Source organism: Cavia porcellus, unplaced genomic scaffold (genome assembly GCF_034190915.1).
Source record: "Cavia porcellus strain 051 isolate PalLab524CR breed Dunkin Hartley unplaced genomic scaffold, mCavPor4.1 scaffold_5, whole genome shotgun sequence".
In the NCBI taxonomy this organism is placed as follows: domain Eukaryota; kingdom Metazoa; phylum Chordata; class Mammalia; order Rodentia; family Caviidae; genus Cavia; species Cavia porcellus.
Genome location: NW_026947488.1, coordinates 78,103,429 through 78,131,225, shown reverse-complemented (window position 1 = coordinate 78,131,225; position 27,797 = coordinate 78,103,429). Strand labels below are relative to the sequence as shown.

At 37.1% G+C, this 27,797-nt stretch overlaps 1 protein-coding gene across 18 annotated transcripts in view; it reads right to left on the bottom strand.

Moving 5' to 3' along the window:
• Positions 1-6,064: 6,064 nt before the first annotated feature.
• Positions 6,065-27,797, bottom strand: part of Mbnl1 (muscleblind like splicing regulator 1) — a 193,491-nt gene continuing 171,758 nt past the window's right edge. For 12 of the 18 annotated variants that reach the window (XM_063249212.1, XM_063249199.1, XM_063249198.1 and 9 more), the window contains 4 exons: positions 24,023-24,058; positions 23,240-23,334; positions 20,315-20,389; positions 6,065-17,774 (listed from right to left, as the gene is read on the bottom strand). In XM_063249212.1, coding sequence (XP_063105282.1) covers positions 20,333-20,389; positions 23,240-23,334; positions 24,023-24,058 — 188 coding nt within the window. In that variant the 3' untranslated portion in view covers positions 6,065-17,774; positions 20,315-20,332. Of the gene's footprint in view, positions 17,775-20,314; positions 20,390-21,442; positions 21,627-23,239; positions 23,335-24,022; positions 24,059-27,797 lie in introns of all 18 variants that reach the window. The other 6 variants (XM_063249200.1, XM_063249202.1, XR_010047626.1 and 3 more) reach the window with 5 other exon arrangements.

The window sequence follows — 27,797 nt, the reverse complement described above, 5'->3', positions numbered from 1 at the left end:
TTCTGTGTAGAACATATAAAGAGTTTTTAAAAAAATCAGATCGCCAAAATTCAAAGACCCATTCCAAAAATGGGCACCAAGATGAATACACACTTCTCAGCTGAAGAAATAGAAATGGCAAATAAATACATGGAAAACAAGTTCAGCATCAATGGTCATTAGAGAAATGCAAATCAAAACAACACTGAGATTCCATCTCACTCCTGACAGAATGGTCAGGATCAAGAAAACTGCCAACAACAGATGCTGGAGAGGCTGTGGGGAAAAGCAAGTCTTCTGCACTGTTGATGGGAGTGTAGACTGGTGCAACCACTGTGGAGGTTAGTCTGGAGGTTCCTCAAAAAGCTGGAATTGGAAGTCCTATTTGATCCAGCTAGTCCACTTCTGGGTATATTCCCAGAATTATTGAAAGCATCATATCACAATGATATATGTGCACCCATGTTTATAGCAGCACAATTTGTGATAGCTAAATCTTGGAAACAACCAAAATGCCCATCAACTTAGGAATGGATAAAAAACATGTGGCATTTTTATACAGTGTAGTACTACTCAGCTATAAAAATGATCACATTGAGATATTTATAAATAAATGGACACAACTTGAGAGAATACTAATAAGTGAAATAAATCAAACTCACAGGAGTAAATACCTTATTATTTCCCTAGGGTAAGAAATGGTAAGAGAATGGTATCCTCAATAAATACAGTGAAAAGATAAGAATCTGCTCAAAAGAAAAAAATAGTATCTCAGGGAAAAAGTGGAAAAAGAAAAAAGAGGGGAAAAGATAAAATCTCTAAAATTGTAAAATCATGCTTAGGATAGCTAAGATGACTGCACTACAAATTCCATACGTTCTTGGAACAAAACAGCTAACACCCATAGGACTGGAACAATTTTGCATGTTAGTGTTGGGTGATCTGAGGAACGCCTGAAGACCTTTATGTAAAATAACAACCCTAGTTACTCTTCTACTACCTTGCTTTGAAGGTTTATATAATCATTGTTTGGGGCTTTTTTGCTATTGTTATTTATTTGTCTCTTTTTTGTTTCATTTTTTAGCAATTAGTTTAGTTTTGTTTTGTTTTTCCCTCTAATACAGAAAAGATAGGTATACATGTAGTCTTATGTCGATGTCCGCTCCCGGCCGGCAGGAAGGACACACGACACAGTCTGGTAGTGGACAACCTTTTCTTTTTATTCTTCTTCTCCGTACAGCCTGCCCTGGGTTCTCCCAGCTGAAGCCTCCTTTGGTCCGCTCTCCGCGGCTCCTCTTGTGCTTCAGTCTGCCCCGAAGCCTCTATCGGTCCGCTCTCTGCGGCTCCTTCTGGGCTTCTACTTCCGGGCTTCTACCTGGCTTCTACTTCCTCCCAGGGGTGGCACCAGTATATATATACGGGTACAGTGTCCAATCATGTTAAAGTAAGCAAGGCAAGCTGATTGGCTAACATCATCAGTTGCCAGGCAGACTATATTGTTGAGCGGGTTGTTTACGCGGTAAGCAGGAAACTAGCATATTCGATGGGAGGGGTAATCTACCTCAGGCCTCACTCTTTACTACAGGCCTCACGTCCGCCAAGTGAGGCGACCGGGCTCGGGGCTGCGGCTCCCAACATCTCCCCCTTTTTTATTTTTTATGAATGTGCGCATCGTAGCCCTTCCTGGACTGGGTGCAGAGGCTTATGCCCTATGCGTAGGCCCACCGTAGGTCCTTGGCTTAGACCCTGGTCGGCCGTCCCATGGTCTGCCAAGGCCCTGAGGCCCTCGTCCTTTTTCTAGGGCCAGGCACAAACTGGACGGAACCTGGATGCACACAAGCTTGCACTCATTTCCTCTCCGTAAAGAAATCCCCTCAGAGAGAAATTTAGACCTGGGCAGCATCTAACAGTCCAGCGGCTTACGTGCAGGATGGGGTAGGGCCTGGCTTAGGTCGAGTCGTGCTGGGGAGGCACGCTCTTACCCGTCATTGACTCATCTACCCTGCTATATCATAATTTTTTAGAGGAGGAGTGTGGGAAGCTCACCGTCCCTAGACTCGGTCGTAGGCTAGGCGAGCGAGCCATGCATATGCCTGAGGATCTTCTTGTCCATTTCGGGCTACCGCTATTTCTATTCATCTTGTTGGTTGGTCTGTGATGGATCTCCGGTAGGGCAGGTCTGATCTTTAGTCGAGGGCTTTGTTGTCCGTGTCAGTCTCTCCGGTATCCACAGTGGTTCTCGTCCCGGTTCCTGTGGGAAAACACAAACCGCGCCTCGGTTCCAGCTGACCACTGGATCCGGGCCCATCCATTGTCCTGTCAGGACATCTTTCCACTTCACCCACCCTTTATGGTTGGGGGAAGGGTTGCAGTGCTCCACAGCTGGGGAGCGATTATCATTATTTAAATTTAAAAAATTGTGTGTGAATAGTGCCATGGATAATCGTGCCTTTGGGGCCAGGCCTTGGCCTACTCCCCCTTTTTGTTTTTGTAAAATTTCTTTGAGGCTTCTATGAGCCCTCTCAATGATTCCTTGACCTTGGGGATTGTATGGGATACCATGTTTTAATTGAACCTCCATCATTTTGCAGAACTCATTGAAAGCTTTGCCTATATAGGCTGGTCCATTATCAGTTTTTAATATTTTTGGTTTGCCCCATGCGGCCCAAGCCGCCAGGCAATGATTGATCACATTAGACACTTTTTCACCTGTTTCTGCTGTTGCAAATATGACGCGAGAACAGGTGTCTGTGGAAACATGAACATATTTAAGAGTCCCAAACTCCTGTATATGTGTGATGTCCATCTGCCAAACATCACCAGGGATCAAACCTCGAGGGTTTACTCCCATCGGTATGGCAGGTTTGTATGTGGCACAGGAGTCACATAGTCGCACGATATCTCGTGCATCTGCTCTAGAAACATGGAAATGGTTTGCTAGTGTCCTGGCATTAACATGAAATTTATCATGGAAGGCACGGGCTCGCTCGATTGGTGTTAGTAAGGTAAAAATCCATAACGGGCGAGTGGCAGTGTCAGCAGCCGCATTCCCCTGTGCCATAGGCCCTGGCAGGGATGTATGTGCTCTTATGTGGGTGGTGAAGACCTTATGGTGCCTGTTCTGAAGCAATGTCTGGATAGACAGGAACAGTCCAGCCACTGTGGAAGTGGATCTAATTAAACCGGCAGTCTCAAGCACTTGCATAGCATTGACCACATACCTAGAATCGGAGACAATGTTAATGTGTCCTAATCTAAGTTGTGTACTGACTATTTTTGACAAGGCTAATAGCTTCTCCTTAGGCAGGGGCCACTGAGGTACCCAAACCGGATCATTTGATCTCCAGGTGATTTTGATCGAAGTGGGTAGGAGAGCTTCTTCAGCGGCCCCTAAGAAAAACCCAATCCTTGCCTACCTTTTTTGTTCTCTACTGGTATTGGGGATGTCCGACCCTGTAGGGCATTGCCCAAGCCTTTGCCGGGGGTATATCCCTGGTTCCTGAGTATATCCTTAGCCTGGGGGGAGCAGTTTGACGTAAGCGTGACATCCATCTGAGTGAGGATGTCCCTTCCCCATAGAGACACTGGCAACTGCAACACAAACGGTTGGAAATGGCCCTGATGACCCTCCTCATCGCACCAGAGCAGGGTTGAAGCACTAACCTGAGGAGCTGACACCATCCCCAGGCCCTGCAGCGTGTTATCTGCAGTGTTGGTGGGCCAGTTGGAAGGCCAATCCTTTCTGGAGATAATGGAACGGTCAGCTCCTGTGTCTAGGAGCCCTGTTATATTCTTGCCATTGACCTTAAGTGAGAGCATGGGCCTTTTATCAAGTGTCATATGGAGTCCCTCAAAGACTTCCCCTGAGGAACCGAAACCTTGACTTTCTCTAATTTTCTGCTTTGAGGGAAATCTCTTGTGGAGACTGGGGAGCAGCAAGAGCTGCGCTATCTTGTCTCCTTTATTAATTACCATAGTACCCACAAGAGATTGAACCATAATTTTAATATGTCCTGTGTAGTCTGAGTCTATGACCCCCGGGACTACTGTGAGACCCCGAAGGGCCGTGGAGGATCTCCCGATCACCAGACCCACGGAATTTTCGGGTAACGGTCCCTTAAAGGTGGTTTCAACCACTTGAACACCCATATCAGGCACTAATATAAGTCCTGAGGCGACACTGAGGTCCACACCTGCTGACCCAGGGGTGGCCCTTGTTGAAGGCTGCCACCCTGAGCTGTCCTGTCTCTGGGGCGGGGGCCCGCCTTCGAAGGGGGCCCCCTCTGGCCGTTTTTTGGCTCTCTAGCATCTTGTCCACAAATACGGTTGCCCTGAGCATCAAAGACCGACCTACACTCCTCAGCTTTGTGTGATCCCTTCTTGCATCGCCCACAAACATATGGTTCTTCATTCCTAGGACGAGGCCTAGCATCTGCATTGTTTGGGCAGTGACGTTTAATGTGTCCTGGCTCCCCGCAGGCAAAACACCCTTTAGCCTTACATTCCCCTTCTAACCCGCGAGGTCCCCTCTGCTGTACAGCCGCGGCCAGGAGAGCAGCCACTCCCGAGTTGGAGAGCGGCCCCCCTATCTCTCTGCATATCCTAATCCAGGCATTGAGGTCCTTGTTCTTATGAGGAGCTATCGCTGCCTTGCACTCCTTTGTACATTGCTCAAAAATCAGCTGTCTTACCAGCGGTTGAGCCACTCCCGGATCAGAAAATATCTTATCGGCAGCATCTTGCATTCGGGCCACAAAGTCAACAAATGGCTCTGTGGTACCCTGAATTATTTTTGAAAGACACAAGGAGGCTGTTCCAGCACCACTTACTTGCTTCCAGGCGCGGAGTCCTATGGCATTGATTTGCTCATAGACAGCGCCGGGGAACTGGGTCTGGTCATCAGCGTGCCGACCTTCTCCCATAAGCATTTCCTTGTTCCACCCCCGGTTTCCTCGATTGGCGTTTTTCTCAGCCTGCTCGGCAGAGAACTCTGCATACCAGGCTCGCCAATCCAGGTAACTGCCCGAGGGCAGACAGGCCTTTGCCAGCTGAATCCAGTCCGCGGGGGTGAGGGGCCCAGAAGACAGATTCTCCAGCATGGCAATGGTGTAAGGCGCAGTCGGCCCAAAGGTTGTAACTGCATTTTTAAGTTCTCTAATCTGCTTTATCTCAAAAGGCTCCCATACATTGCGTCCCTGGCCCATAGCTACTTGTACAGGAAATATCTCGTAGGGGCCACTATCTATCCCAGGTGGATGTACCTCATGAGACAAGCGTCCCCCCTGCCAAAGCCGCCTGTAAAAATACCGACCTGCCGGCGGCGGAGCATAAGACAGCGGCCGTGATTGGGCGGAAAATGGGGGCCCGTGCATCACTTCCTGTTCTGGCGAAGAGGAAGGGAGCTCCCGGGCGGCCGCCCCGCGGCGAGGGATCGCCTCCGGAAACGGCCCCCAAGGTGGGGCGGAAGGCTTCGCCTCCCTCTCGCGCCGGGGAGCGCTCAGGAGCTCTCTACTCCTCCGCAGACCAGGTTGAGCAGAGCGCAATTCGCGGGGCAACGCTGGAAAAGAACCCTGCGACTCCTTATTGAGCGACTTAGGCTCCTGACAGCTGGTCTCTTTGGCCTCCTTGCCATTCAACTTTCCCTCGTCCTCGGAGTCAGACGACTCCGAGGCTAGAGCCCCGTCCTCCTCCTTAGCATCCTTGTTCCCCTTGACGGACCCCTCTCGGGAGCTCCCTGACTGGGCCTGCTCAGATACCCTGCATACTTTTGTAAGCTCTTGAGAGCTTTCTCCACAACCACCCTCGCTCTTAGTGCCGCTACCTAGCATGTTTCCCATTTTTTAATATGTTACTCACCGCGTGAGGCCCAAGGAATCCGCCACTTACGCGTGAGCCTGAGGGGAGTCTAAAAGCCCTGTAGGTGCGCGCCACCCAGAGCCCAGGCTTATCCCCAACTCACCTGTCTCGCAGCTCTGTACTGGAGCGTTGTCCACTTCCACGTCTCGGGGGTGATCAGTCCCCGGGCGGGCCTCCAAATGTCGATGTCCGCTCCCGGCCGGCAGGAAGGACACACGACACAGTCTGGTAGTGGACAACCTTTTCTTTTTATTCTTCTTCTCCGTACAGCCTGCCCTGGGTTCTCCCAGCTGAAGCCTCCTTTGGTCCGCTCTCCGCGGCTCCTCTTGTGCTTCAGTCTGCCCCGAAGCCTCTATCGGTCCGCTCTCTGCGGCTCCTTCTGGGCTTCTACTTCCGGGCTTCTACCTGGCTTCTACTTCCTCCCAGGGGTGGCACCAGTATATATATACGGGTACAGTGTCCAATCATGTTAAAGTAAGCAAGGCAAGCTGATTGGCTAACATCATCAGTTGCCAGGCAGACTATATTGTTGAGCGGGTTGTTTACGCGGTAAGCAGGAAACTAGCATATTCGATGGGAGGGGTAATCTACCTCAGGCCTCACTCTTTACTACAGGCCTCACGTCCGCCAAGTGAGGCGACCGGGCTCGGGGCTGCGGCTCCCAACAGTCTTATACATGCATAGAACTTCCCCTAAACAGTGAACTAGAATCCATTATATTATGTGTGATGAAATGAACAGCTACTTTGAAGAAAAAGAGACATTATGGTATCCATTGCGGATACATTATCGTCATGCTGTGAAATCCAGTAATGCTATTATTTATTGTTCAGAGTGGTTTTAGGCTGTTTTGAATTATTTAATTTCAACATACGTGAAGGTATGGACAGCTAATTTGAATGAGAACAAGAGACATTATGGCAGCCATTGTTGATCTTCCTATTGTCTGGTTTTGAAGGCCTATAATGCCTTCATCATTCTGTTCTAATCAGTTTAATGCTATTTTGTTTTGTATAAATTCATTGCATGTGAAGATATAGACAATTATATGGAAGAAAACAAAAGACATTATGATAGCTATAGTAGATATCCTATTATCTTGCTTTGAAATCTGTGTCACAGTTTTTTCTTCTGGTCTACTTTGCTCTATTTTGTTACATTTAGTTTTACTCTCTTTGAAATAAATAAATAAATAAATAAATAAATAAAGCAATTGTTCAATACACATTTTCTTTCTTTCTTTTTTTTTTTTCAATACACATTTTCATAGCAAGGATTCTGTTGGGAGCTCAAGTAGCCTAAAATAACTATGAAAGCTTACAGCCTTGTGAGATAATATAAAGGCAGCAAGAAGAAAGGAAAAGAAACCAATTAAAACAAGATAAATATGTTAAAAAGTACAAAGGGTGTAGCTCTATTTTCTGTAAAAATCAATGTCCACTGTAACAATTATTACCATTCCCAAGTAAATGGTTTATATCTCATGTACTCTGCTATTAATGCTAATTAACACAGGCTTGAATTGTCTAAGAAAAGAAACATATGCATAAATAAGAACTGGTTAGCAGATGAGAAGACAGAACATTTGCATGCAAGACAACAGACTCTCAGGCTCAGACATATTTTAAAGAATGTAGAAAGATTATAAAGGTATGGTCTCCCTTTTGCTAGATCCCTTTTAAGAAAAAGTTCATAAATGCTTCCAACACATAAAGGAATGTTCACTGTTATATTTTCTCTACGGACAATGAACCAGTTAATCAAATTTCTCTACTGAAGAAAAGAGAGTAGCTTTAATTAAATGTATTCTAAATTATTCTATTTGATGGTACAGTCAAGGAGATACAGAGTAGGGTGTGGGCTGGGAAACATCAGTTTATTTCTCCAGATTTTTCAAACAGTGAAAGGCATTGTGATTTTGGCAACATTTCTAGTAACTCTGTGGCTGCATTGTTTCCACTGCTTGAAAAGCAATAGTACCTACAATGTTCCTAATAGGCATTTTCAGTGAAAGTTAAAAAGGCAGATTGAATTACAAATTTAAGGAAACAAACAATTCACTGAGGCCTATTAAGTATAAAGCATGACTTAGGCCTTTACTTACCACCAGATAAGTAAATCTAACAAACAAGTATCTATCTTTGAAGAAATTCCAAATTGTAAATAATTACACTGTAATACTGACAGAACAAAATAAATACAAATAAAAGCAATACATTGTGAGAAAATAGAGAAACAATTAGTTACCCCTATGGCATCTGAAGGAAGGATATTTCTGGATCTATTGGCATTTAATTTGGCAGGAAAAATGAATCAGTATTTTACAACAAATGTAGCAGGAAAGTATGGCCATAAGAATAATGTGATGCCTCTTCTAGTTCATTCAGGTCTCTGTTCAAATGTTACCTCCTATATTGCTGCTTGTTCTTATCACATAGTTGATAGAGTTAGTCTGCTAACAAATCTTCTTAAGGTATTATACATGCTTGTCTTATTATAGCTATCAATTAACTCTGGTTATTCAGTATGTAGTGGTGGGAGGGAGTGTGTGTGGATAACCATCTAAATAAACACATTTGATTGTCAATTTTAATACTGAAATCTGTGCTTCAAAGAATATGCAAATAGTATGACGTAATTACATGGAAACCAATTAATATTTTTAAATTTTAATATTAATATCATTTTGCTATTCTTCCTTAAAACATTTGTTTTACTGATTCAGTAAGATATTTTATGTCATTTTTCAAGCAACATTGATAGATGAATAGCATATTTTGTAAAATATTATAATTTAATTGTCTCATCTTGACAAACTGACTCACCAAAGTGGAAAAAATGAACCAGAATATAAATGAATTCAAAATGAAAAATAAAGGAATAAAATATAAAGGAATTTAAACAAAAAGCAATGGATGTTTATTAAAATGTCTTTTGAAAATCTAGAAAATTAAAGCTTCCTGGAATCTTGACATTTCTCATTCATTTTGGTGTAAATCACTTTTGAAAATATGTAACACTCTGAATATAATACTTTTATTCATTTCCTTATTGAAAAATAAGTTATTCTATTTTAAAAAATGCCACAGTTAGGAGCAAGCTCCAGTGTGTTGCTGCATAGTGAGGTAGAGAACAATAATGTACTATAAATTTCAAAAAGCTAGAAGGATTTTGAATGTCTCCCTAGAGTAACTGTAATGGTTGATACATTGTGTCAACTTGAGAAGCCCATAAGTTTAACAAAGTAACTCAGCAGCTCTAAACCCTGGGAGTTAGAGGACATACCCTTACCCCTCTAGGATGTTGTTCATTGTGTCAACCTGAGTTTAGAAATTTAACTAAGTGACTCAGCAGGGGTTCAGGGGGGCCTTACTTTGTAAACATTCTCAGTCTGTGCAAGAGGAGGACACTGAGATGGTGTGGATGGAAAGGACACCTCCCAGCCAGGACAGTGACCACATACAATAAAATGGAAATGAGGAAGGACAGAATGTTGGTTCTTTTGAATCTTCCCTGGAGCTCCATTCAGCTTGGATGTCATTTCCAGGCTTCTGGCACAACTGCTTGGCTTTCGCCTGGCACTCTTCAGCCTTCCAGCATAGATTCTTCAGCATTCACCACAGATCTACAGGCCTTCTTACATGAACTTGCACAAAACAACACTGCAGTAAGCTCTGGACTTTGGACTGGACCTTTCAGCCTTCAGTGTGCAGACTGCATGCTTCCTCATCCAACTCTGAGGCTGACCATCGTAAGCCAATCTTGTAATTTCTTATTCATTTGTATATGTTGCGTGATAGCTGTTTCACTAGAAAATCCTGATACAGTAACTGAACAGGTAGCTGTTTATTATCATTTAAATATATACAACGAATGCATGCATAAAAATATAATAACCCTATCAAAATGTATTTTAAAGTTTTTATCTATCAGTTACAAATATTTTTAAATGCTGCTTGAGTGAAATTATTTACATTACACAATTCTGATATATTGTTTCAATATTTAGGTTAGAAAGATAAAACAAACACTGATTAGCGTGGTTGTAACATTTTATTGAAAAAGAGAAACTAATATTCCCTTAGTCTGTTTCTTTCAGTATAGTGCCTGATTATTGTGGGAGATGGAAAAAACATGGCACTGCATAATCAAAGGAAATTATTTTATATACCTCAGTCATTTTAAGGTTCTTATTTATCCTATCAGTGTATATTTACTGAGAAGAGTCAATGTCAATTTAAACATCTAAAAGAAGCCTATGGTAAAGTATGTCATGGAAATATATTAGTGACCGTCAGATGTTACTAGAATTTTTAACAGTTGCATATTTAATGGCGGGATTTTTATGATAATACATCCTTTCTATCATTTTTTCAAGTTCAATATGAACATTAAAAGGTGATTCAGAGTTAAATTCAGATATGTCTACATGGTTAATTTCAATTTGACATGAGAAGGGATGGTCTGTGGCCATATCAAGCTGGAATAAGAACTACGCATATAAAGAAGTAAAATTTTTCTGAGTGAATAAAAAAGTACTGAAATCTATTTTTAAAATACTCACCAGAAGGGAAACAATGATTAGGACCTGTTGTGGTAAATTATAGGAAGTTACAGTTTCAGTACTACTGAACAGAAAAGACAGATGTACAGATTGCCCAAATGGAGAGTGTATACCCAGTTGCTTTGAAAGAGATGTAATACTAGGAATAGGATAAAATTTAAAAAATGGGAGTGATTGGTATAATGACCATAACAGTCATCATAATAAACATTATTAATTGCTAGCTATATGCCAGGCCCATTTTAAACACTTCAGTACATATTAACCATGTAGTTTCCCCATGGCTAGAAGTAGGAAACAAGTATTAATACTTTTTGAAGATCACCGAAATAATTAGAATCTAGAATAAGCTGAAAATGGCAACTCTGGAAGATAGGTATTCCATTCCTAGTTTACTGAAGTTCAGAGCCACAAAGAAGTGAAGGGCCTTGCCAAGGTCTAAGTGCTGAGACAGTGAGACATGAATCCAGGTGTTCTGACTGCACATCCTCTGAACTTAACCGTTGTAATGTCTCCCTAATGCTTTAAAAGCTTTGCATTTTATGAGTGTTAAAAATTTCTTAGTTCATGTAATCATTGTAAGAAGTTACCCTTATGTAGTTTCTGTTTCCTACTAACATCTATAGTAGTTACCATCCTTCCCAATCATGAGATTGTGGAAATCAGCCCTTCTCTCTACCTCTGTTACTCCAATAGGCCAATGTTAGTACTTATGCTTCTCTTCAGAGACCACAAAACCCTACGTTGGGAAATTAGGGGGACTTGAGAAAGGTGATCTGGTAGTAAAACAAAGGAGGGGAAACGCGAGGTCTTTCTTATTACTTAAGCCCATGGGCAATATCCGAGTTTTTACTATTAGGTGTCAAATGCTGAGGCTGTTTTTATTTAATCTCTGCTGTGGACTTCTGGTTCCATGTGTCTTTGTTCCGTCTTAGAATGCCTGAATTCATGCCTCATTATGGGATCTCAGAAGTCTAGACTTTCTGCTTAGCTTTAACACTGTCTCACTACATACAATTTCTTCCAGCTTAATGTACTGTATGTCGTTCTAAGTGAATTTTAAAGATTAGCTTGACTAAATTTTAGTTGTTAATTTACTGCTCTAAACTTAAATTCAAGTATGTGCTTGTACAGACAGCTTACCTGTTTCCAGAGTTTGAGAGCCACTGACTGCTTGTTTATAAGTCCATTACGACTGTGGCCTGCTTTCTCCTGACAACACATCCTATCTGCAAGGGCAATCTTGCTCACAGCTATCCTGATCCAAATAATTTGCCTTTCAGTTATAATTTGAGGATATAACTCAACATTTGATCCTTTCTGGAACCTGCATATCTATTGCCACAACAGATTTAGTAAGTGTGGCCACAGAGCCTGAGATCACATAAAGATGGGGCCTTCCTATGGAGGAGTGAGTGCTTTTATTTCCCCAAGGATTTACTCATGATCACTATCCAGGTAGCTGCTGCAATAATGTGAATTTCCCTCACATGAAATTGTGTTCATGGAAGATCACACAGGACAACCCAAAGCTGCAGTTTAACCCACTGCTGAGCATTTCTAAGTTCAAAGATCAAATATACAACATTCCAGGTGTCCACCAAGAGACAAATGACTGAAAATGGCAGTTAAAATTTACATAACCACTATGAATAAAGTTTCAAGTTTATTCCTCTTCTGTTAAAAATAAAATTGTAAGTTTTGTTATTACAAAACTCAATAAGGAGGGGGAAAAAAGTAACTGAGCCCACTTGATTCAGTAAATTATTTCAGAAAGTCCTAACAGGTTGCTAAGGGTGACAGATTTTATTTTCCTGGGTTCTACCTGGCCTCTACTATTTTTTCCAGAAATGAAAGAAATGGGCCTAGTTTTTCTGCTTTCTAACATATAATTAGTGAAAGAAAAGCAGCAGGAACAAGAAAAAGCTTATGCAACAAAAAGAGGCTTTGAAGTCTTGGCTAGTGAGAGGGAATCAATGCCCGAGAAGCAGCAGATGTCCAACAATAGGGCCTAACCCTGGGTCCCTGGCTGCCCCTGGGGTGAGCAGGACAGGAAGCAGGCAACACAAGTGCAGACACTGCAGAGGAGTCTGACAGCAGGGCTTGAAAACTCCGTAAGCCACAGGTCAAGTCACCCCAGTGTGTACCTGGATATTGCTACCCTGATACCCCGAGGAAGGGGAATCCATCTCCTGAGAAACTCTAAGGGGGAAGCCATGGCCCCATGTGACCTTAGCAAACAGCATTCTAGGATATTTCTAGATTTACTACTCACCACAACTACTCAGGTGCAAAAGCCTTTATCAGGGTTAGTGGGGCTAACCAACCTATGAGGTGCCAAAGCCTTTATTGGGGTACTTTTATCGGGATTTGTGGGGCTAACCAACCTATGAGGGACAGCGCTAGAGACGAGGCCAAGGATGGCTATGACAAGGGGCCACATTCCAATCACAGTAAGTCACAATATTATCACAGATCAGAAGAGCTCAGAGCAAATCTTTAGACTTTAAAACATTTACATTTCACTTTTTTGGTTTCCTTCACTTTGTCAACACAATCAACTTTGAACATTTAAAATGGTTTTTGTGCTAGGCCAGTGGTGGTAAACCTAAGGTACATGTGCCACAGTGGGTTGTCTGCATCACTGAGAGCTCTAGGTTTGCCACCATGGACTGGGCCAGTGTCTATTATAAAGTAGTGACTCTACAAAATGAGTTTGTTCCCATAAGTGAGCAAGAAGAAAGTAACTTCTGAAAATCACATGAGCTGAGGATATATAGTGGGCTCTACAGCAGTAATATCTTCTGAATATGAAATATTGTCTGGAAAAAAAAGAATCTTACCTACTGTTTTTCAGATCCATTCATTTGTTCTTATAATAATAAAACAGTTTCACTTAGAGTATTAAAAAGTTACAAGGGTTTTTTGTTATAGTTTCTTTGTTCAATTAGAAGATAACCAAAATACGATCACTAATTGTAGTCAGTGTCCTTATATATATACTCAAAAAAAGCCATGGCCCTTTGCTTTAGAGAATCAAGTCCAGGCCAGTCATTTTCTTTACCATCAACAGTCTCTAGAATAGACCCACTAGTGGAGAACAAGGAAAATATCGCAAAGATTCTACTAGAAACAGAACTGTGCTCATTATAAACTATGTTAATTATAACTAGTGGGATTCTGATGCTTTCAATAAGTTTCAGGAGGAAAAAAGAGAGATCATTTAGGAGGAAAATATGTAGCCCTTGACCAAATACCAAGTGGCTAAGTCAATATATAGCAGAACTAGAAGAATATACAAATGTACAAATTTTCTTCATAATGAAATTTGGGCCTTTGCTGGCTATCTACAGATATTGTAACATGAAAGCCTGTATGAGATACCAGGCCCTTCCTTATTTCAAACAAAATATTTAAAAAAATTTTATTAGTACATGTCTGCAGTATGTAATGATTACATTATTGCGAGGAATTTATATATAACACACACACACACACACTAACAATCACAAGTTACAGTACGGCTTGGCTCAGCTGGGTATATCCATAAACACTTTTACCTTTCTGAATGAAGTATCATATGCATTTCATTATTGAAACATTTTCTTAAATGGGTTGGTTTCCAGTTGATTTGAGATAATAATCTAGAACTGATTTTGGGGGAGTATTGCTATAGTTTTCCCCTTTAAATTTCTGTCAGCATTTGTCAGAAACAATGTTTTCAGAAGATACTGCGCACAGAATGACCATCTATCTGACTCAGATCTTCAGTATCCAAAAGATACCAGTGAGAAAAAAGTAAATGCCTTCTTTGCAATCCATTAATATCAGATAATGAAATTATGTATCAGATGTTCTAAAGATGCACATGCATGGCTGCATGTAATGCACACAAATTTCATACTATTCAATCTCAGATACACAAATATACTTAAGAAAGAGAAGTTTTATTAGGGCAATTTCACTTTATTTTTCCATACAGCAAAGTCAACTACTGCAGTAATAATAAAAGAAGCATAAAACAAATTGTAGCCCAAGACAAAATACATAATTTTAAGCAACTACAAGCAGAAAGTAAGTTGTGATTACATAATAGTAAAACCAAGCACGTTTGTCCTTTCAGCAGATAAAAGTGGTAGGGCTGCTGATAAGTGCAACATTATTAACCAGCTGGAGTGAAGGCTGGGTAGACTAATTCATTAAACAAGTGTCCATTATCACACTTTGCTTTTTCAAGTGCTTCTGCATTGGAAATTAAAACTGTGAAATTTGAACTATGTTTTTTTTTTTTTTTTCACCTGCTGAAAGAACAGGATCCTACAGCAATTAAAAAACAATCACATAACAACTATAGCTATGGTGTGCTGTTTGGTTTGCCTGTTTATGGTTTAAATTTTGTGAAAGTCAATACTTGTTTTGAAGATTTTTTTGTGAACAATAAACCACTGAAATTGGCAGAAACTGATTTGAATAATATATGTCCTTAGTATAGTTCTTTCTTTTTTTCTTTGTTGAAGTTTTAAACATGCAGTAGTTTTGAAAAATGTAAGGAATATTTGATCCATGATTTCACCTTAATGGTTGAAGTACCTGCTATTTTTGGTAATGATCTTCAGGCAGATTTGGCCCAATGGAGTTTTTGTCAGTCATGAGATCTTGGAAGATGACGTATCTTTCCAGCTGAAAATATCCTGGCAAACTACAAGCTGTCCACAAAAAGCAAAGCAACATGTTTGAGGGGGTATGGAGTGCTAACTCTGTGCCACTTTTGCAAGCAATTTTGCTCAGTCTGTCATTTTATTAGCCTTAACAAAACTCCTTGTAATTATAGACGTTTTTATTCAAAATAAGATCTTACTATTATACAGGTTTCTCTCTTTTGACTATATACAGAAGTGCAAAAAGTCAACCTTCCCTCTAGACGTTCCAACATGCTAAACTGCAGCATAATCAACCCTCAAGAGTTTGCACACACACTATAATTCGCATTACGTAAACTTTGAGTATTTGGATTATCAACAAAAAGTCCCTTGTTCTATTTATTGATTATGCAGCTTATTTATAACAAGGCCTGATATTCAGGGATTTCAAAAATATTAAACAATACTTTAACATTTGAAATGGATACAGTAGAAAATAAATTTTATTCTAGTATCTAGGATCTAGATCTTCTTATAATAACTAATTACAAACAAAATAAATCATCAAAATATTACTCAATTGTCTGCCAGGATTGTTGCGATAGCAACAACTTAACTTCTTACTTAGCAATGATTATATATTTATAAGATATCCATATAAAAGATCTTTGTTCTTTTAATGAAAACTAGACAGGAACTAACAATGACTGACATTCTTACACTGTAATATTAAATCAGTAAAATATAAATCATTTAGTTAACAGTAATACGAATATCCATAGAACACTACATGTAATTCAAAACTGAGTATGTTATGAAGGAAAAACTAATTTTTTTGTGTGTTTTGAAAAATTCATCAGTAAAATCTAATAAAACAATAGTCTATAAACTGAAATGATATTCAATTGTTAATAGAAAATGAAAATCTAATAAATGTAGGAAATGAAGAACTACATTTTAACAAGAAAAATAAGTAATATTCTATAATGTAACTAACTACAATAACATGTGAAGTCACCATTACTCTCTTAACACGATTGAAATTACATTGGTATGGGTTCCAACCCGTAATGTAATAATCTAAGGCTTTAATAGATGTACAGTACAATCAGTAAAATCAACACATCAGTCTTATATTAGAAAGCATCTCTCTCAAGCATAAAAACTTGCAGTAAACTTGGAAGTATGGAAAGTTCTATAACTGAACTTTCACTTCTTCCATTCCATACTATAACTACCAGTGACCTGGCCCCTACTTCACCAGTTTTTAGAACTGCTGAACAGAGCAAAAATATCCTTTACTAGCTGCAACATCCAAACCACAAAAGAGGAAAAAAAACAAAACAAAACAAAACAAAAGGAATTCCTTTGGATGAATCCATTCTTAAAAACTGAATGCACATCTATTTTTTTTTTTTATTTTGTAAAAGGCTTTCTAAGGCTATAAGCAGTTAATCTGAACAAAACAAAACAAAAATCACATATAAAATTCACCCATGTACTTTACCCACCCAATTATTAGGTTAATTAAACATTTGCCATTTTCATATTTTGGTTTATCATGCATCTGATGATAGTGCTGCTTTCTTCTTTGTTTAGAGTCACCATTTTGAATGTGACTTTGATGAAGCAAACGTGAAACCATTATTTGCAAAGCATTTATAGTCTTTTGACTTTTGACAGAGGCTATAAACAGAAGCAAAATAATTTCCTCAAATATTTTTGTTATCGTGTCTCAGAAATGGCATATCCCTTTTGAATTACATGTTATACAGTATAGTATGCATAAATATTACACTACAATGCATTAAAATAATTTTATATATTTATCTATTATATATATATATATATATATATATATCTCCAGTATGTGTGAGTTTATCTGTATTGAGAGTTTGTATTGTGCTGTCTATTGTTACTGTAGTTAAATTGGCCATTTCTGAGACAGCTTTGGTTTCCAAAAAAAAAAAAAAAAAGAAAAAAGAATGGTGCCCTTTGATTGATTAGTACTAGCAAATAAGCAACAGAATGTGGCTCTGAAAACAATAACACTGAAGAAATAATACTCTAATTTGATGTACAGTCTATGGCACTTCATGAGAATCCTTGACAACATGGTACTTAAAGCCATGATGTGCTTTAAAATATACACAGTTGTGGTTTTGCTTGGCACATTCATCTCTGTCAGATCCCTCCCCTCACCACGTCTTACAATCTATTACATTAAAAATATTACTCTTAAACAAAAATGACTGTGCATGCACGCTCTCACCTATAATGGCAATTTTAAATACAAGGTGCACCTTTGTTATTTGTAAACCTTGAAAGAAATAAACTTATTTTTAAAAAAATTATATCTTGGTCTACAGACGTACCAATACATAATAGAATCATGGTTACACCATACTCTGTCTTTTCAAGATGGCATGAATATACAAGACACTAATTAGGTATGCATATTTTAATGCATAACTCTGTGCTAGAAAAGAAAGACACTGTTGTTCTTTTACACAGGAATATCACCTCAGCACAAATATCAATTAAATGTACAAAGTGTATAGGCAAAAGTGTGCAGTGGATTTCCATGTTGTCTTTTCTTCTGTTTAACATGCAATATGTGGATGTCTTGTGGCTGAGGGATTTTTGTGTGTGTTGCTTGAAGGTATATACAATATGGCTAATGACCTCGTCCTTTACTCTAACCAAGCACACTGTCCTTTCCTCTTTAGTATGATCTACAAGGAAAAAAGAAATAAGTTTTGTTAAACTAGAAATACTAAATGTAGTTTACAATGCATATTTAATATGAAACTTTTATTTCTTAAAGTATGTTTACACATGTTACATCTTCATGTAAAAACAAAAACCACTTCAGAAGTACAAATCAGTAAATTTGTCTGTTAATGGGTACATGGATATTTGTGAAAGCAAGATATTTAGTTTAATAAAATTAGAGACTCTTCAAAAAATCCCTATTACTAAGCTAAATACAGTTGCAGAATCAAGGACATAATTTCATAGAGTTCTTTTTTTAAATGTTGTATTGTGGAGCAGAATTTAAACTTGTTTTATTTCTTTTGTAAAATTTAGTAAGTTTTCAGAATTTGGCTTAAAAATAAAAATTCACAGAAATATGATACTTTAAGTGAGTTTTTTAGGTAATTCATAGCTTATAGTTTTCTTCTCTAATACCAAGGAAAACTAAAATCCTTGCTTATTAATTAAGGAATAATTCCTAATGAATTAAACTTTAATGGATATTACAATGCATCTGAGAGTTAGAAGTTTTGGTTTTTACATGAAATTTAATCACATCATGGAATTTTTAAAAATTAAAAGTATGTTTCAGAGTATAACTTAGAAAAAGAAAAATCACCATTTTGCTGACTTAGTCAGTTTAAATACTGTAACTTCAAATGAAAGCAAACATTTCTCAAAACAGAACACCAAGATCCGAACATTCATTAGAAAAAGAATACTGATTTTTCTATGTACTGATGACTTACGTCATGTGGTCTCATATTTCTCAACCTGAATTATTGCTAAGAAATAGAACATAGTTGCATATATACATATTAAACATATTTAAAGACTATGAAAGCTGGGAACAGATTTTTTAACATGTCAAATGAAGAGTTATTCTTCTCCTTAATCTACAAACTAAAGACAATGTACTATCGCTCATGATCATATTTTTCAGAGCTGCTTCGAGAAAGCTGATTAAATAAAAATCAATTTCATCAATTTAATTCATGATTTCAGCATGTCTTTACTAGTATGTCTCAGATCCAGTCTAATTTTTTTCTTAAATGCTCTCCAATTCTATCTACCCTTCTCTCCATCAACGAGCTCTGTCTTTAGCTCTCACTGTGGATTAGCTACCAGGGTCTCTAATTGGTTCTCTGCTATCATGAATCCTCACCTCACAGTCTGTCCCTTTTTTAAGGTCCATTCTTCACATACACGTTCACTTTTCTGATTTTGATGGGAAGAGTTGCTCCTCCACCTTTGCTCCAGACCTCTTATTTTAATCTGTCACCCTGAGATTACTTACATCTTTATCTCCCTGATCTGTAACTCAAAGTAGCACTAAAACCTTACTTGTAATGCTGATGACCAAATAAACGAAAGAAAGGAAGCCACAATGGAATGACCATCCATTTTATTTACCAGATCCAGCTGTAAAGGTTGTAGTTATTTTTAAATATAAAAATAAGTACTTATCATGCTTCTGAGCACAGGTAGTAACTTAAATGCATATATATATCAAATAAAATATATCTTCTAAGAATGAAAAAAGTTGACTTTCAAAGTATTTAAAACATTATTTTTACATGATTTTCAAAACATTTTTGAGCAATGACAATGTTTTCAGAATTATTAAATATTTTAAAGTGCCTAAATGTTCAACTGGTTCAACTGGTATGTCATTTTATATATGCCTCTGTGAGTATGTGTATGTATGTAACTAGTTAAAGTCACAATTACTTCAATCTAATGATTTTGTTAATGATAATGCGTGGGGTGAGGTAAGCATGCATTCTTATTTAAAATTTAGCTAAACAATCGTAAAAATAAATTAACCGTTTTCACAAGAGGTCAGCAGAACTACTGATTGTGGGCCAAATCCAGCTTCATATTTTGCAAAAAAGTCTTACAGAAACATAGCCATATCCATTCTTTTGTATCAGTGATGGCGAACCTTTTAGAGATGAATATCCAAACTGAAACCCAAAATCCACTTATTTATCTCAAAGCGCCCACACTGCAATTAAACCTGAATACTGAGGTTTTGATTAACAAAATACAACTCATACAGTGATATCTTTTGACTTAAAAACAACAAGTGTGCCATAGATTCACCACCACTGCTATATACTATATACTATGTCTGGTAGTTTCCATGCTACCATGGCAGAATTGACCAGATGCCACAAAAACTGTATGGTCCACATTGCCAAAAACATTTACTTTTTGGTCCTGTAAAAATATTTGCCAAACCCTTAATCATGCCTTCTCTTTACTTTTAAGTCTTAATTTTCTTCATGCTTTTGTCTATTATGAAATAAAAACCAAAATTTACTATCATTCCTTATATATGATTTTGTAATAGTATGATATTGGTTTAAATATTATTCTGCATAACCCATCTAAGATAAAAATTTAAGCCTACAATATTCTCTTTGAAATGTTGTGAAACTGAAGTATACTACACAATTGCTATCTTGAGAAAATTATCACAGATAGGCTAATGTATATTACATAATGAACTTACTGTTTAGTGATGACAATTCTACATCTGGGTAACATACTTGTGGCTAGTCAGATGTTCGGCAGATATTATGGGTATCTAGCAAATAAAAAATTATTTAATGAATGATCCATGCAAGCAAGCCAGTAACCAAGAGATGAAAACATCTTAAATATTTCAAGAAGAGTGAGAATCAGCTGTGAGGTGATAGTTTTTATCTGGTCAACATAACAGTCAGTTAATATGAACTTAAATGCCAAAATAGCAACTCATTTTTTAAAAATACTTGTGTTAAATACTATTGTATGAATGTTACCAGTTTTTAGGAAGAGAAGTAAAACTACCAACAATTCATGCAGAGCAGTAATTGAAAGAAGCCCTTTTTGTTGGCCTACACACACGCACACCCCTTTGGTTTCAGTCGTTTATCAATAGTACGGAAATAAAGAGACATCTTGTATACTTTTGCGCAACCAAATTTCTACCATTTTCAATCAAATTAGAGTATCTAACATTTTCACAAATTAAAAATACCAGAAAAGATTTATAGGGAATAATTCAAAAGAACTGGATAAGGGCATATCCTGACTTCAGAACATATTACTGAATTCAAAGTTAACAACTTATTGTATTCTAAATAGGCAACATAACTAGAAAACTTGGGAGAAAATTCAGTAAGAAACTGACATAGAGATTACTTATGTCAACAGTCCCCAAAGTCAAGAACTGGGAATTTGTAACTTGATTCTTCTCTAATCCAAAATTAATGCTGCTAGCATGGGAGCAGAGTCCAATAGATGGAGACCACTAAAGCCAAAAGAACATGTTCTATTGCTAGTGATTCACTTTCTGGTTGCGTGAACTTGAGCAAAGCAACTAAATACTCTGTAATTACATTTCTTCTATAAAATAGTACTAATTCCATATCCACAAGTTTGATGGGAGAATAATGAAATCACATACATGAAGACATTTTATTGTTGCTTCAATGTAAACATCATAGACTAACTCAACACACTACCTCCAGAATCTGGAGTGTATATTAATATGTTCCTGTTTTATTTTCATTTCTCAGTTGACATTTTTACACAATTTTACAGCATTTGCAAATAGCACAAAAATGTGCTCCAAGCATAATGAAGCTTCTCATACCATTTTTCCTGCTGCAGCAGGACAGGATGTTGCACCCAACAGTGTAGAAGCATCAAGGATGGGGCTGTCGAAACATACCAAGGACCTTCAACACCAATCGATGCAGATGAAGGGCCAGCTAAAACTTCTGCATGCATGCAGGCTGCATTTTGTGGCATCAGTTATTTCCAGCATTGCTAATGTACTGTAGGCATATACATATGGATGTATATGTAGATATAATATATGTGTGTATATATATATCCAATCCAATTTTCTTTTCTTTGGTTGTAAAATAGTATGAAGACCCAAGATTATGCATGAAATGGTCACAGCACAATGCAAAAAGTAAAGTGTCCCCTATGACCCAGGTGGCCAAGGGCACTGAAATTTGCTTTGCTATAGTTCTGCTTACACTAGCAATTCCATAGTCACACATGATACAAATGAGAGAGTTCAGTACCAGTGATCTTCATCACAGATGAACTGGACTGAGATAATTTCTGTCAAAGATTATTTACTAGCATGCCACATACACACAAACTAGCATTCTTGTAAATGAGTCTGATGTGTTAGCATAAATTCAAGGCTAATTTGACAAGCTTCAGAAAAACTAATGGCTCTTTTCCAAGAAATGTTTAAAGTTTGTGTAAAGCTTTCAAATTAATTCATTTTGGCAGTATACTTTTAAAAGTTTTTAACAGGTATATGAATATCTGAAAATTCATCAAGAGTACAGGAATAGCATGTTAAAACAATATAAATTTAGATGGGACTCCATTGTTCTTCTTTACTTATGCAGCTACATGTAGAGTCACATATGATATTGGTTCTTTGAAACTCAACTTCATCTAACTGTAGTCAGTGGGCTATCTGAAATTTAGTTACCTATTTTCATGCCACGGAACTCAACTGAATTTTTCTTTTATAACAAATATAGCTATGTATTTAAAACTCAAACTTACTTTATATAAATGAGACTTTAATCGAACCAGCATTTTAGAATATATTCTTAAATAGAATCAGAAAATGCTGGTAGAATGTATGTCACCTTTTAAATGTTAAATAATAATTTTATTTTAAATAGTCATTGTATATCACAAATTTACTTTAATTTAAAAGTATCCTACTTGTTATTCTGTAAACCTGTAGGTAATGTACAATGAATCTCAATTTAGCATATTTTCTGTTTTCTTCATGAATCTCCAATATTTGTACAGAATAATTGCAGAATTAACACTTAGCATTTTTCCCATCTAAAGCATTGAGAATCAAAGTTAGAAACTTGTACATAGACTTAATTATTTCTGAATATGCAATATGCTTATTAAAGAAAATAAATTATAACAAACTCCTATTTACAAGAGTGGTCATTTGTGGCATATGTGATACATTTAAATATTTTCCTTTTTTATTAAGCATTTAGGTAAGAGCTTATGGAATTGTACACACCAAGCATTTTTAATAAAAATCTGAAGTTTGCCTCTATTTTTGACTAATCAGTATACCTACACAATTGATTGAGACCAAACGAGAATTGCTTGTGTAAATAATATTTTAGTAGCTTCAGAAATAGAGCCGCGACAACTTTGGAGCACTTATAAAATGGCATAAAAGCATTCTGCTGCTCATCATAGAAAGAATGTGTAGGCCAACAAGAGGTATCTTTGAAACCCCATGCTCATTACAGCACCCTCTACAGCCCTCACAGACACAGGATTCCCACTGACTTCAATGGGAAATCCATGTGCACAAAGGCTGATGGATTGAGCCCTATTAGAGTTGTCTTTTAAGAAACAAAGCTGTAAATTAGCAAACCTGGTTGGCTGTGGCTGTTGCAGCGAAGGGAACACTTGTGGCAGATGTTGTTGCTGCGGACACAGTGGCTGGCGTAGCACCGTGCACCATGGGAACTTTCGGAGGGAAAATCATATAAGCAAACATACAGAAGAGTGTAGCAATATGGAAACCATGGCAACATGGAAGAGATCATTGGGCATGGTATTTATCATAGCAAGAAGCCATGTGACAGGACATCATCACCAGCGAGTGACATGCAATCACAGCGCAAAGCAGGACAACATTCCAAGGAGAGAAGAGGAGGGGATGAAAGAGGAAAAAAAAAGAGGGGGGGGGAAAAAGCTTGTTACCATCAAATCAAGAAAATTGACAAAAACAGGCTTAATTTGCTATGTCAAAAACAAGAATTTTATATAATGTTCATAGACAATCAAAATCTAAATAAAAATACAGATATTTACTTGATATATACAGTTATCTGAGTAAAAAAGTATTTTTACTATTTACTATTATAAAAATACAGTTTATTACTTTTATAATACAGATTCTTTTGTTTTATACACCAGAACTCATAGTCCAATCAAAATCCACCAAAGGTGACTAAAGGAAACTGTTGTGTGTAAAGAAAACATTTATGTGAGTCCATGTCAATTAAATAGAAAATGGCATTTAATTGACAGGTGTTAGTAAAAGGGAAATGGACTTGCCCAATAGATAAAAGTTAAACTGAGCAGTGGATTTTGAGGGGCTGTGAGACGCACCATAGGTTTAAGATAATTAAGAAACAAAGCTGGCACCTACCAACACTTGTAGCGGGTGTCATGCACAATATTGAGCCTGCCCATCATGCATTGCAACAGGAAGGTGGATTTGAAAAGGGAAAAGAATTAAAACATCCCATCACACGTGTAATTAGGAAATTCATTTGAACAAAGAAGAAAAATTGTTATTATGGGAACAGTGGCATGTAACTGTCAGCACAATCAAATCATACAATAGCACAGTGATCAATTAGAACTTGTCTCAAGTGAGGAATTACAAGCCAGTTTAACTGTGTGCTGGTACACTTTGTTTCTATTAACTGCTGTCTAGAGAAAAAGTATTTTGGAAAATATTTAAATCTGCTTAATTCTTTTAAAAATAATACTGTTAATTTTTGTTTAGTTTTGCTTTATTATGGTTATTAGCCATCTAGTTTCTCTGCTACTTCTGACTCTGACATATAAATATATTTAATTGCCTTTAAATTGAACACATTTAAATAACTGGGGACAGTATTTATTACTCAGACACTAAATAAGTCAATGCACAACACTGAACAATGTAATGAAGCCAAAACATTCATTTTAATTCCCTTGGTTTTACTCCTCGGTTCACTGAAGGAGTAACCACACAAACATGAAATGGGTTTTATTGGAGAGCTATCATGTAATAAATTATGCATAAAGAAGGTGAAATTTCTTTGGCTCTTTAGTTTGCAATCAAAATGTAGGAAAAGTACTATAAGTGGGAATATAATTCTTTTAAGTCTCAAATTAAGTTTCTTGACAGGTATCTGAGAAAACAGACTAGTTTTCATTGCCGGTTTAGGTCCTTAAGACTTTCCACAGTAGCAAATGTTTTACAAAACTTTACATGCAAGTAATTACTAATCAGACTTCAGTAAAAATGTGAGTCGGACACTGTGAAGGTACACATGTTGTAGGCACTACTGTTCACAATAATTTGACCATGATAAGTAAAAATAAGCATTACATGTCTATAGCCCCTATTCTAACATGTAAATATTGAAAATCTATTTTAATTTTACAAAGTTCAAGGCACTTTCCCATACAAAGAACCGTGTTTTTTTTTTTTTTTCTGTGAGACTATTTTAGACTTTTTAAGTTTTAAAATATCAAATGACTTTGTATTTCTATCTAAATTTTGGCACATTCTGTTTAAATACTAGCAGCATCTGGGATGAACATTTGTTAGAAAAGTATCTGCCAATTGAGTTTTGTCAGATATGGCCGTACGAAACAAAGCTGCTATTGAGAAACTTAACTGAAACGCAGATTACTTAACTGGCATTGTGTCATAGCTGCAATTAGTCTGTTATCACCATTAGACTGTGGGCATAAATTAAACTTTGTATTGGATATAGGGAAGCATTTTTCAGGCAAATATTGTTATATTGTCATGCATTATTTAAGACATCTCTGTAATCTGTTAATACAGTCTAGTAAGAGACAACAGAAACAAACTGATAATTACAAAAAATTAATTTGAGACAGTAGAGAAAGCAAAATTTAATACTGGATCTAAGTTTTATGAGACCATTATCTTCTAGTGGTAGGGGCAGGACTGGGAAATACCCAAAGAAAATATGAGAAGATGAATGAAAAAGAATAACATGCTATTTAAAGGATATTAATGCTAGTTTAAATATTGAACGGTTATAGGTTTTTTTTTAACCATTATAGGTTTAAAGTGTATTATTATTATAGTGCAATTTGCCTACTGTATTTCACTCCATGCATAATGAAGCCTGCACATGCTGGAAATGAATCAACCATATACTATTACCCTAAAACCCTGCACCTTTTATGACATGAATTTTAGTTTGAGCTGTCTTCCTCATTGCTGTTATAACCAATGCACACAGTTCTGAGAGGGATTTGCAGCAAATAAACATAAGGCAGCAATGAAAATACTAGCCAGGGTGCAGTAACTCACAAATATGAAGACAAAATGCTGTAGGACCCACTTACCAAAAGGAAAAACCACTTTTGAAATGACCAAAATATCCATCTTTACTTAAATGGTTTGATTTACTAACAATGATGCACAAATAGCCAAATTAAATTTTTTTTTTCAATTTTCAGCACAAGGCAAAATTTAAGCGGATATATTTGTCAATTTCCAATTTTGCCTACAAAGATATGTTTAGCTGAATGGTGTATTTCTGTGGAATGTGTTATTTCAATTACATAACTTTTTAAATTAAATTTTAAATTGATCTTTGTGAAGAGGCAGGGTAAACAACAGGATGGAAATTTGCAAATGAAATGTATACATAGTTAAAATTATTTCAAGAAAAATAGAAACAAGTAGAAAAGGAAAAAATCACTTTAAAAGAGGATTGGTTAGAAGTTGAAATTTCCATGTGATAATTCAAGCCAACTTAGGTTTTATTATAAGTACAAAGCTGATTTAGGTCTTCTAAAAATAATGTAGTATCGTTTAGGACCAAACGCTTACAATTAATTGAATCATCAAAATTGATATCAAACACCTTTTTTCCTTTTTATTAATTAGTCCCAGCTGACACTGTGAGAGTGGTGTGTAGAACTGAGCTTAATTTAAATTCATGAGGAAAAATGTTTTAAAAATGTTATTTCTGACATACTCAGAAGTGAAGCTCACATGTACAATATTAGTAGGCTCTAGATTATTTATATATTTATTTAATCTGCATAAATAATTAGTCTGAAGCACGAAGGTAAAAATAAAGAAGTTGTATACTCCTAAAATTGGAAACAAAAATATGAATTTAATTTAATGTGTATCTTTAAATGAGATGAAAAGTATAAATGTGAAAATATAAATTTAATTCAATATTTTCTTTAAATAAGATGAAAAGTGTAAAAAATTCAGGCACAGCATTAGGTAATTAAAAGGATTAGTTGTCATTCTCCCAAATTCTCTTTTCATTCTTTATTTGGTTGTTTTTGTGGTACTGTGGATTGAACCCAGGGTCTTCACACTGAGCTATATCCTCAGTCTTTATATTTTAAGACAGGGTCTCACTAAGTTCTAAATTCCCCAAGGTGGACTTAAAATTTCTGTCTTGCCCCCAGAGTGCTGATTACAGGTATGTATCCTGCTCAGATCTTTTCTTGGATATCTACATTACTAAGTACATTGTTTATAGATAGATACCGAGAGACTGACCCAAGTCCTCAAACCTAAGTTCAAATTCTTCTGAACCCCACAAACCATTTCACCTGACCAATCTTTGTGCCTCAGCAGACCCTATATAACTCATAGGTAAAGTGGGGGCCAATCTTCTGAGGTTGTGGTGAGAAAAAAAGACATGAAGATGTCCAGTACCTAGTGCAGGATGATACAGGACAGTTACTCAATGAAAAGTAACTCCTAAAAGTAGTATGTGAAACAATCAGGCCTATGGCAACAAGAAATTCTAGGGCTTAGAATCTGAAAGATGTATCCTGTAAGATTCATAGTGAGATTTTTTAAAAAAACTGTGTGAGATAAGGAATTTATGGATACTAGATTTTCCCCTAGAACTATGAGATTACAATTTCTTTTGTAAATACTGATACATTGCATGGCATGCAATCAGAATTTATTGCTTGAATGAATGAGAAGATGAATAGATGAAAAGAAGGAATGTCAGAAGAGAGTGATGGACAAAAGGAAGAAAAGAGGGAGCTAAGGGACACAATGACAGAAAGATGGATGGAAATATGCATATACCTAAGATGATCAGATGGGTAGATACCATTGAAGCCCAATTCTGTTCTTAAATGTTACTGTCCGCTGCTATTTCTCCGATAATATCTTGCTGGGT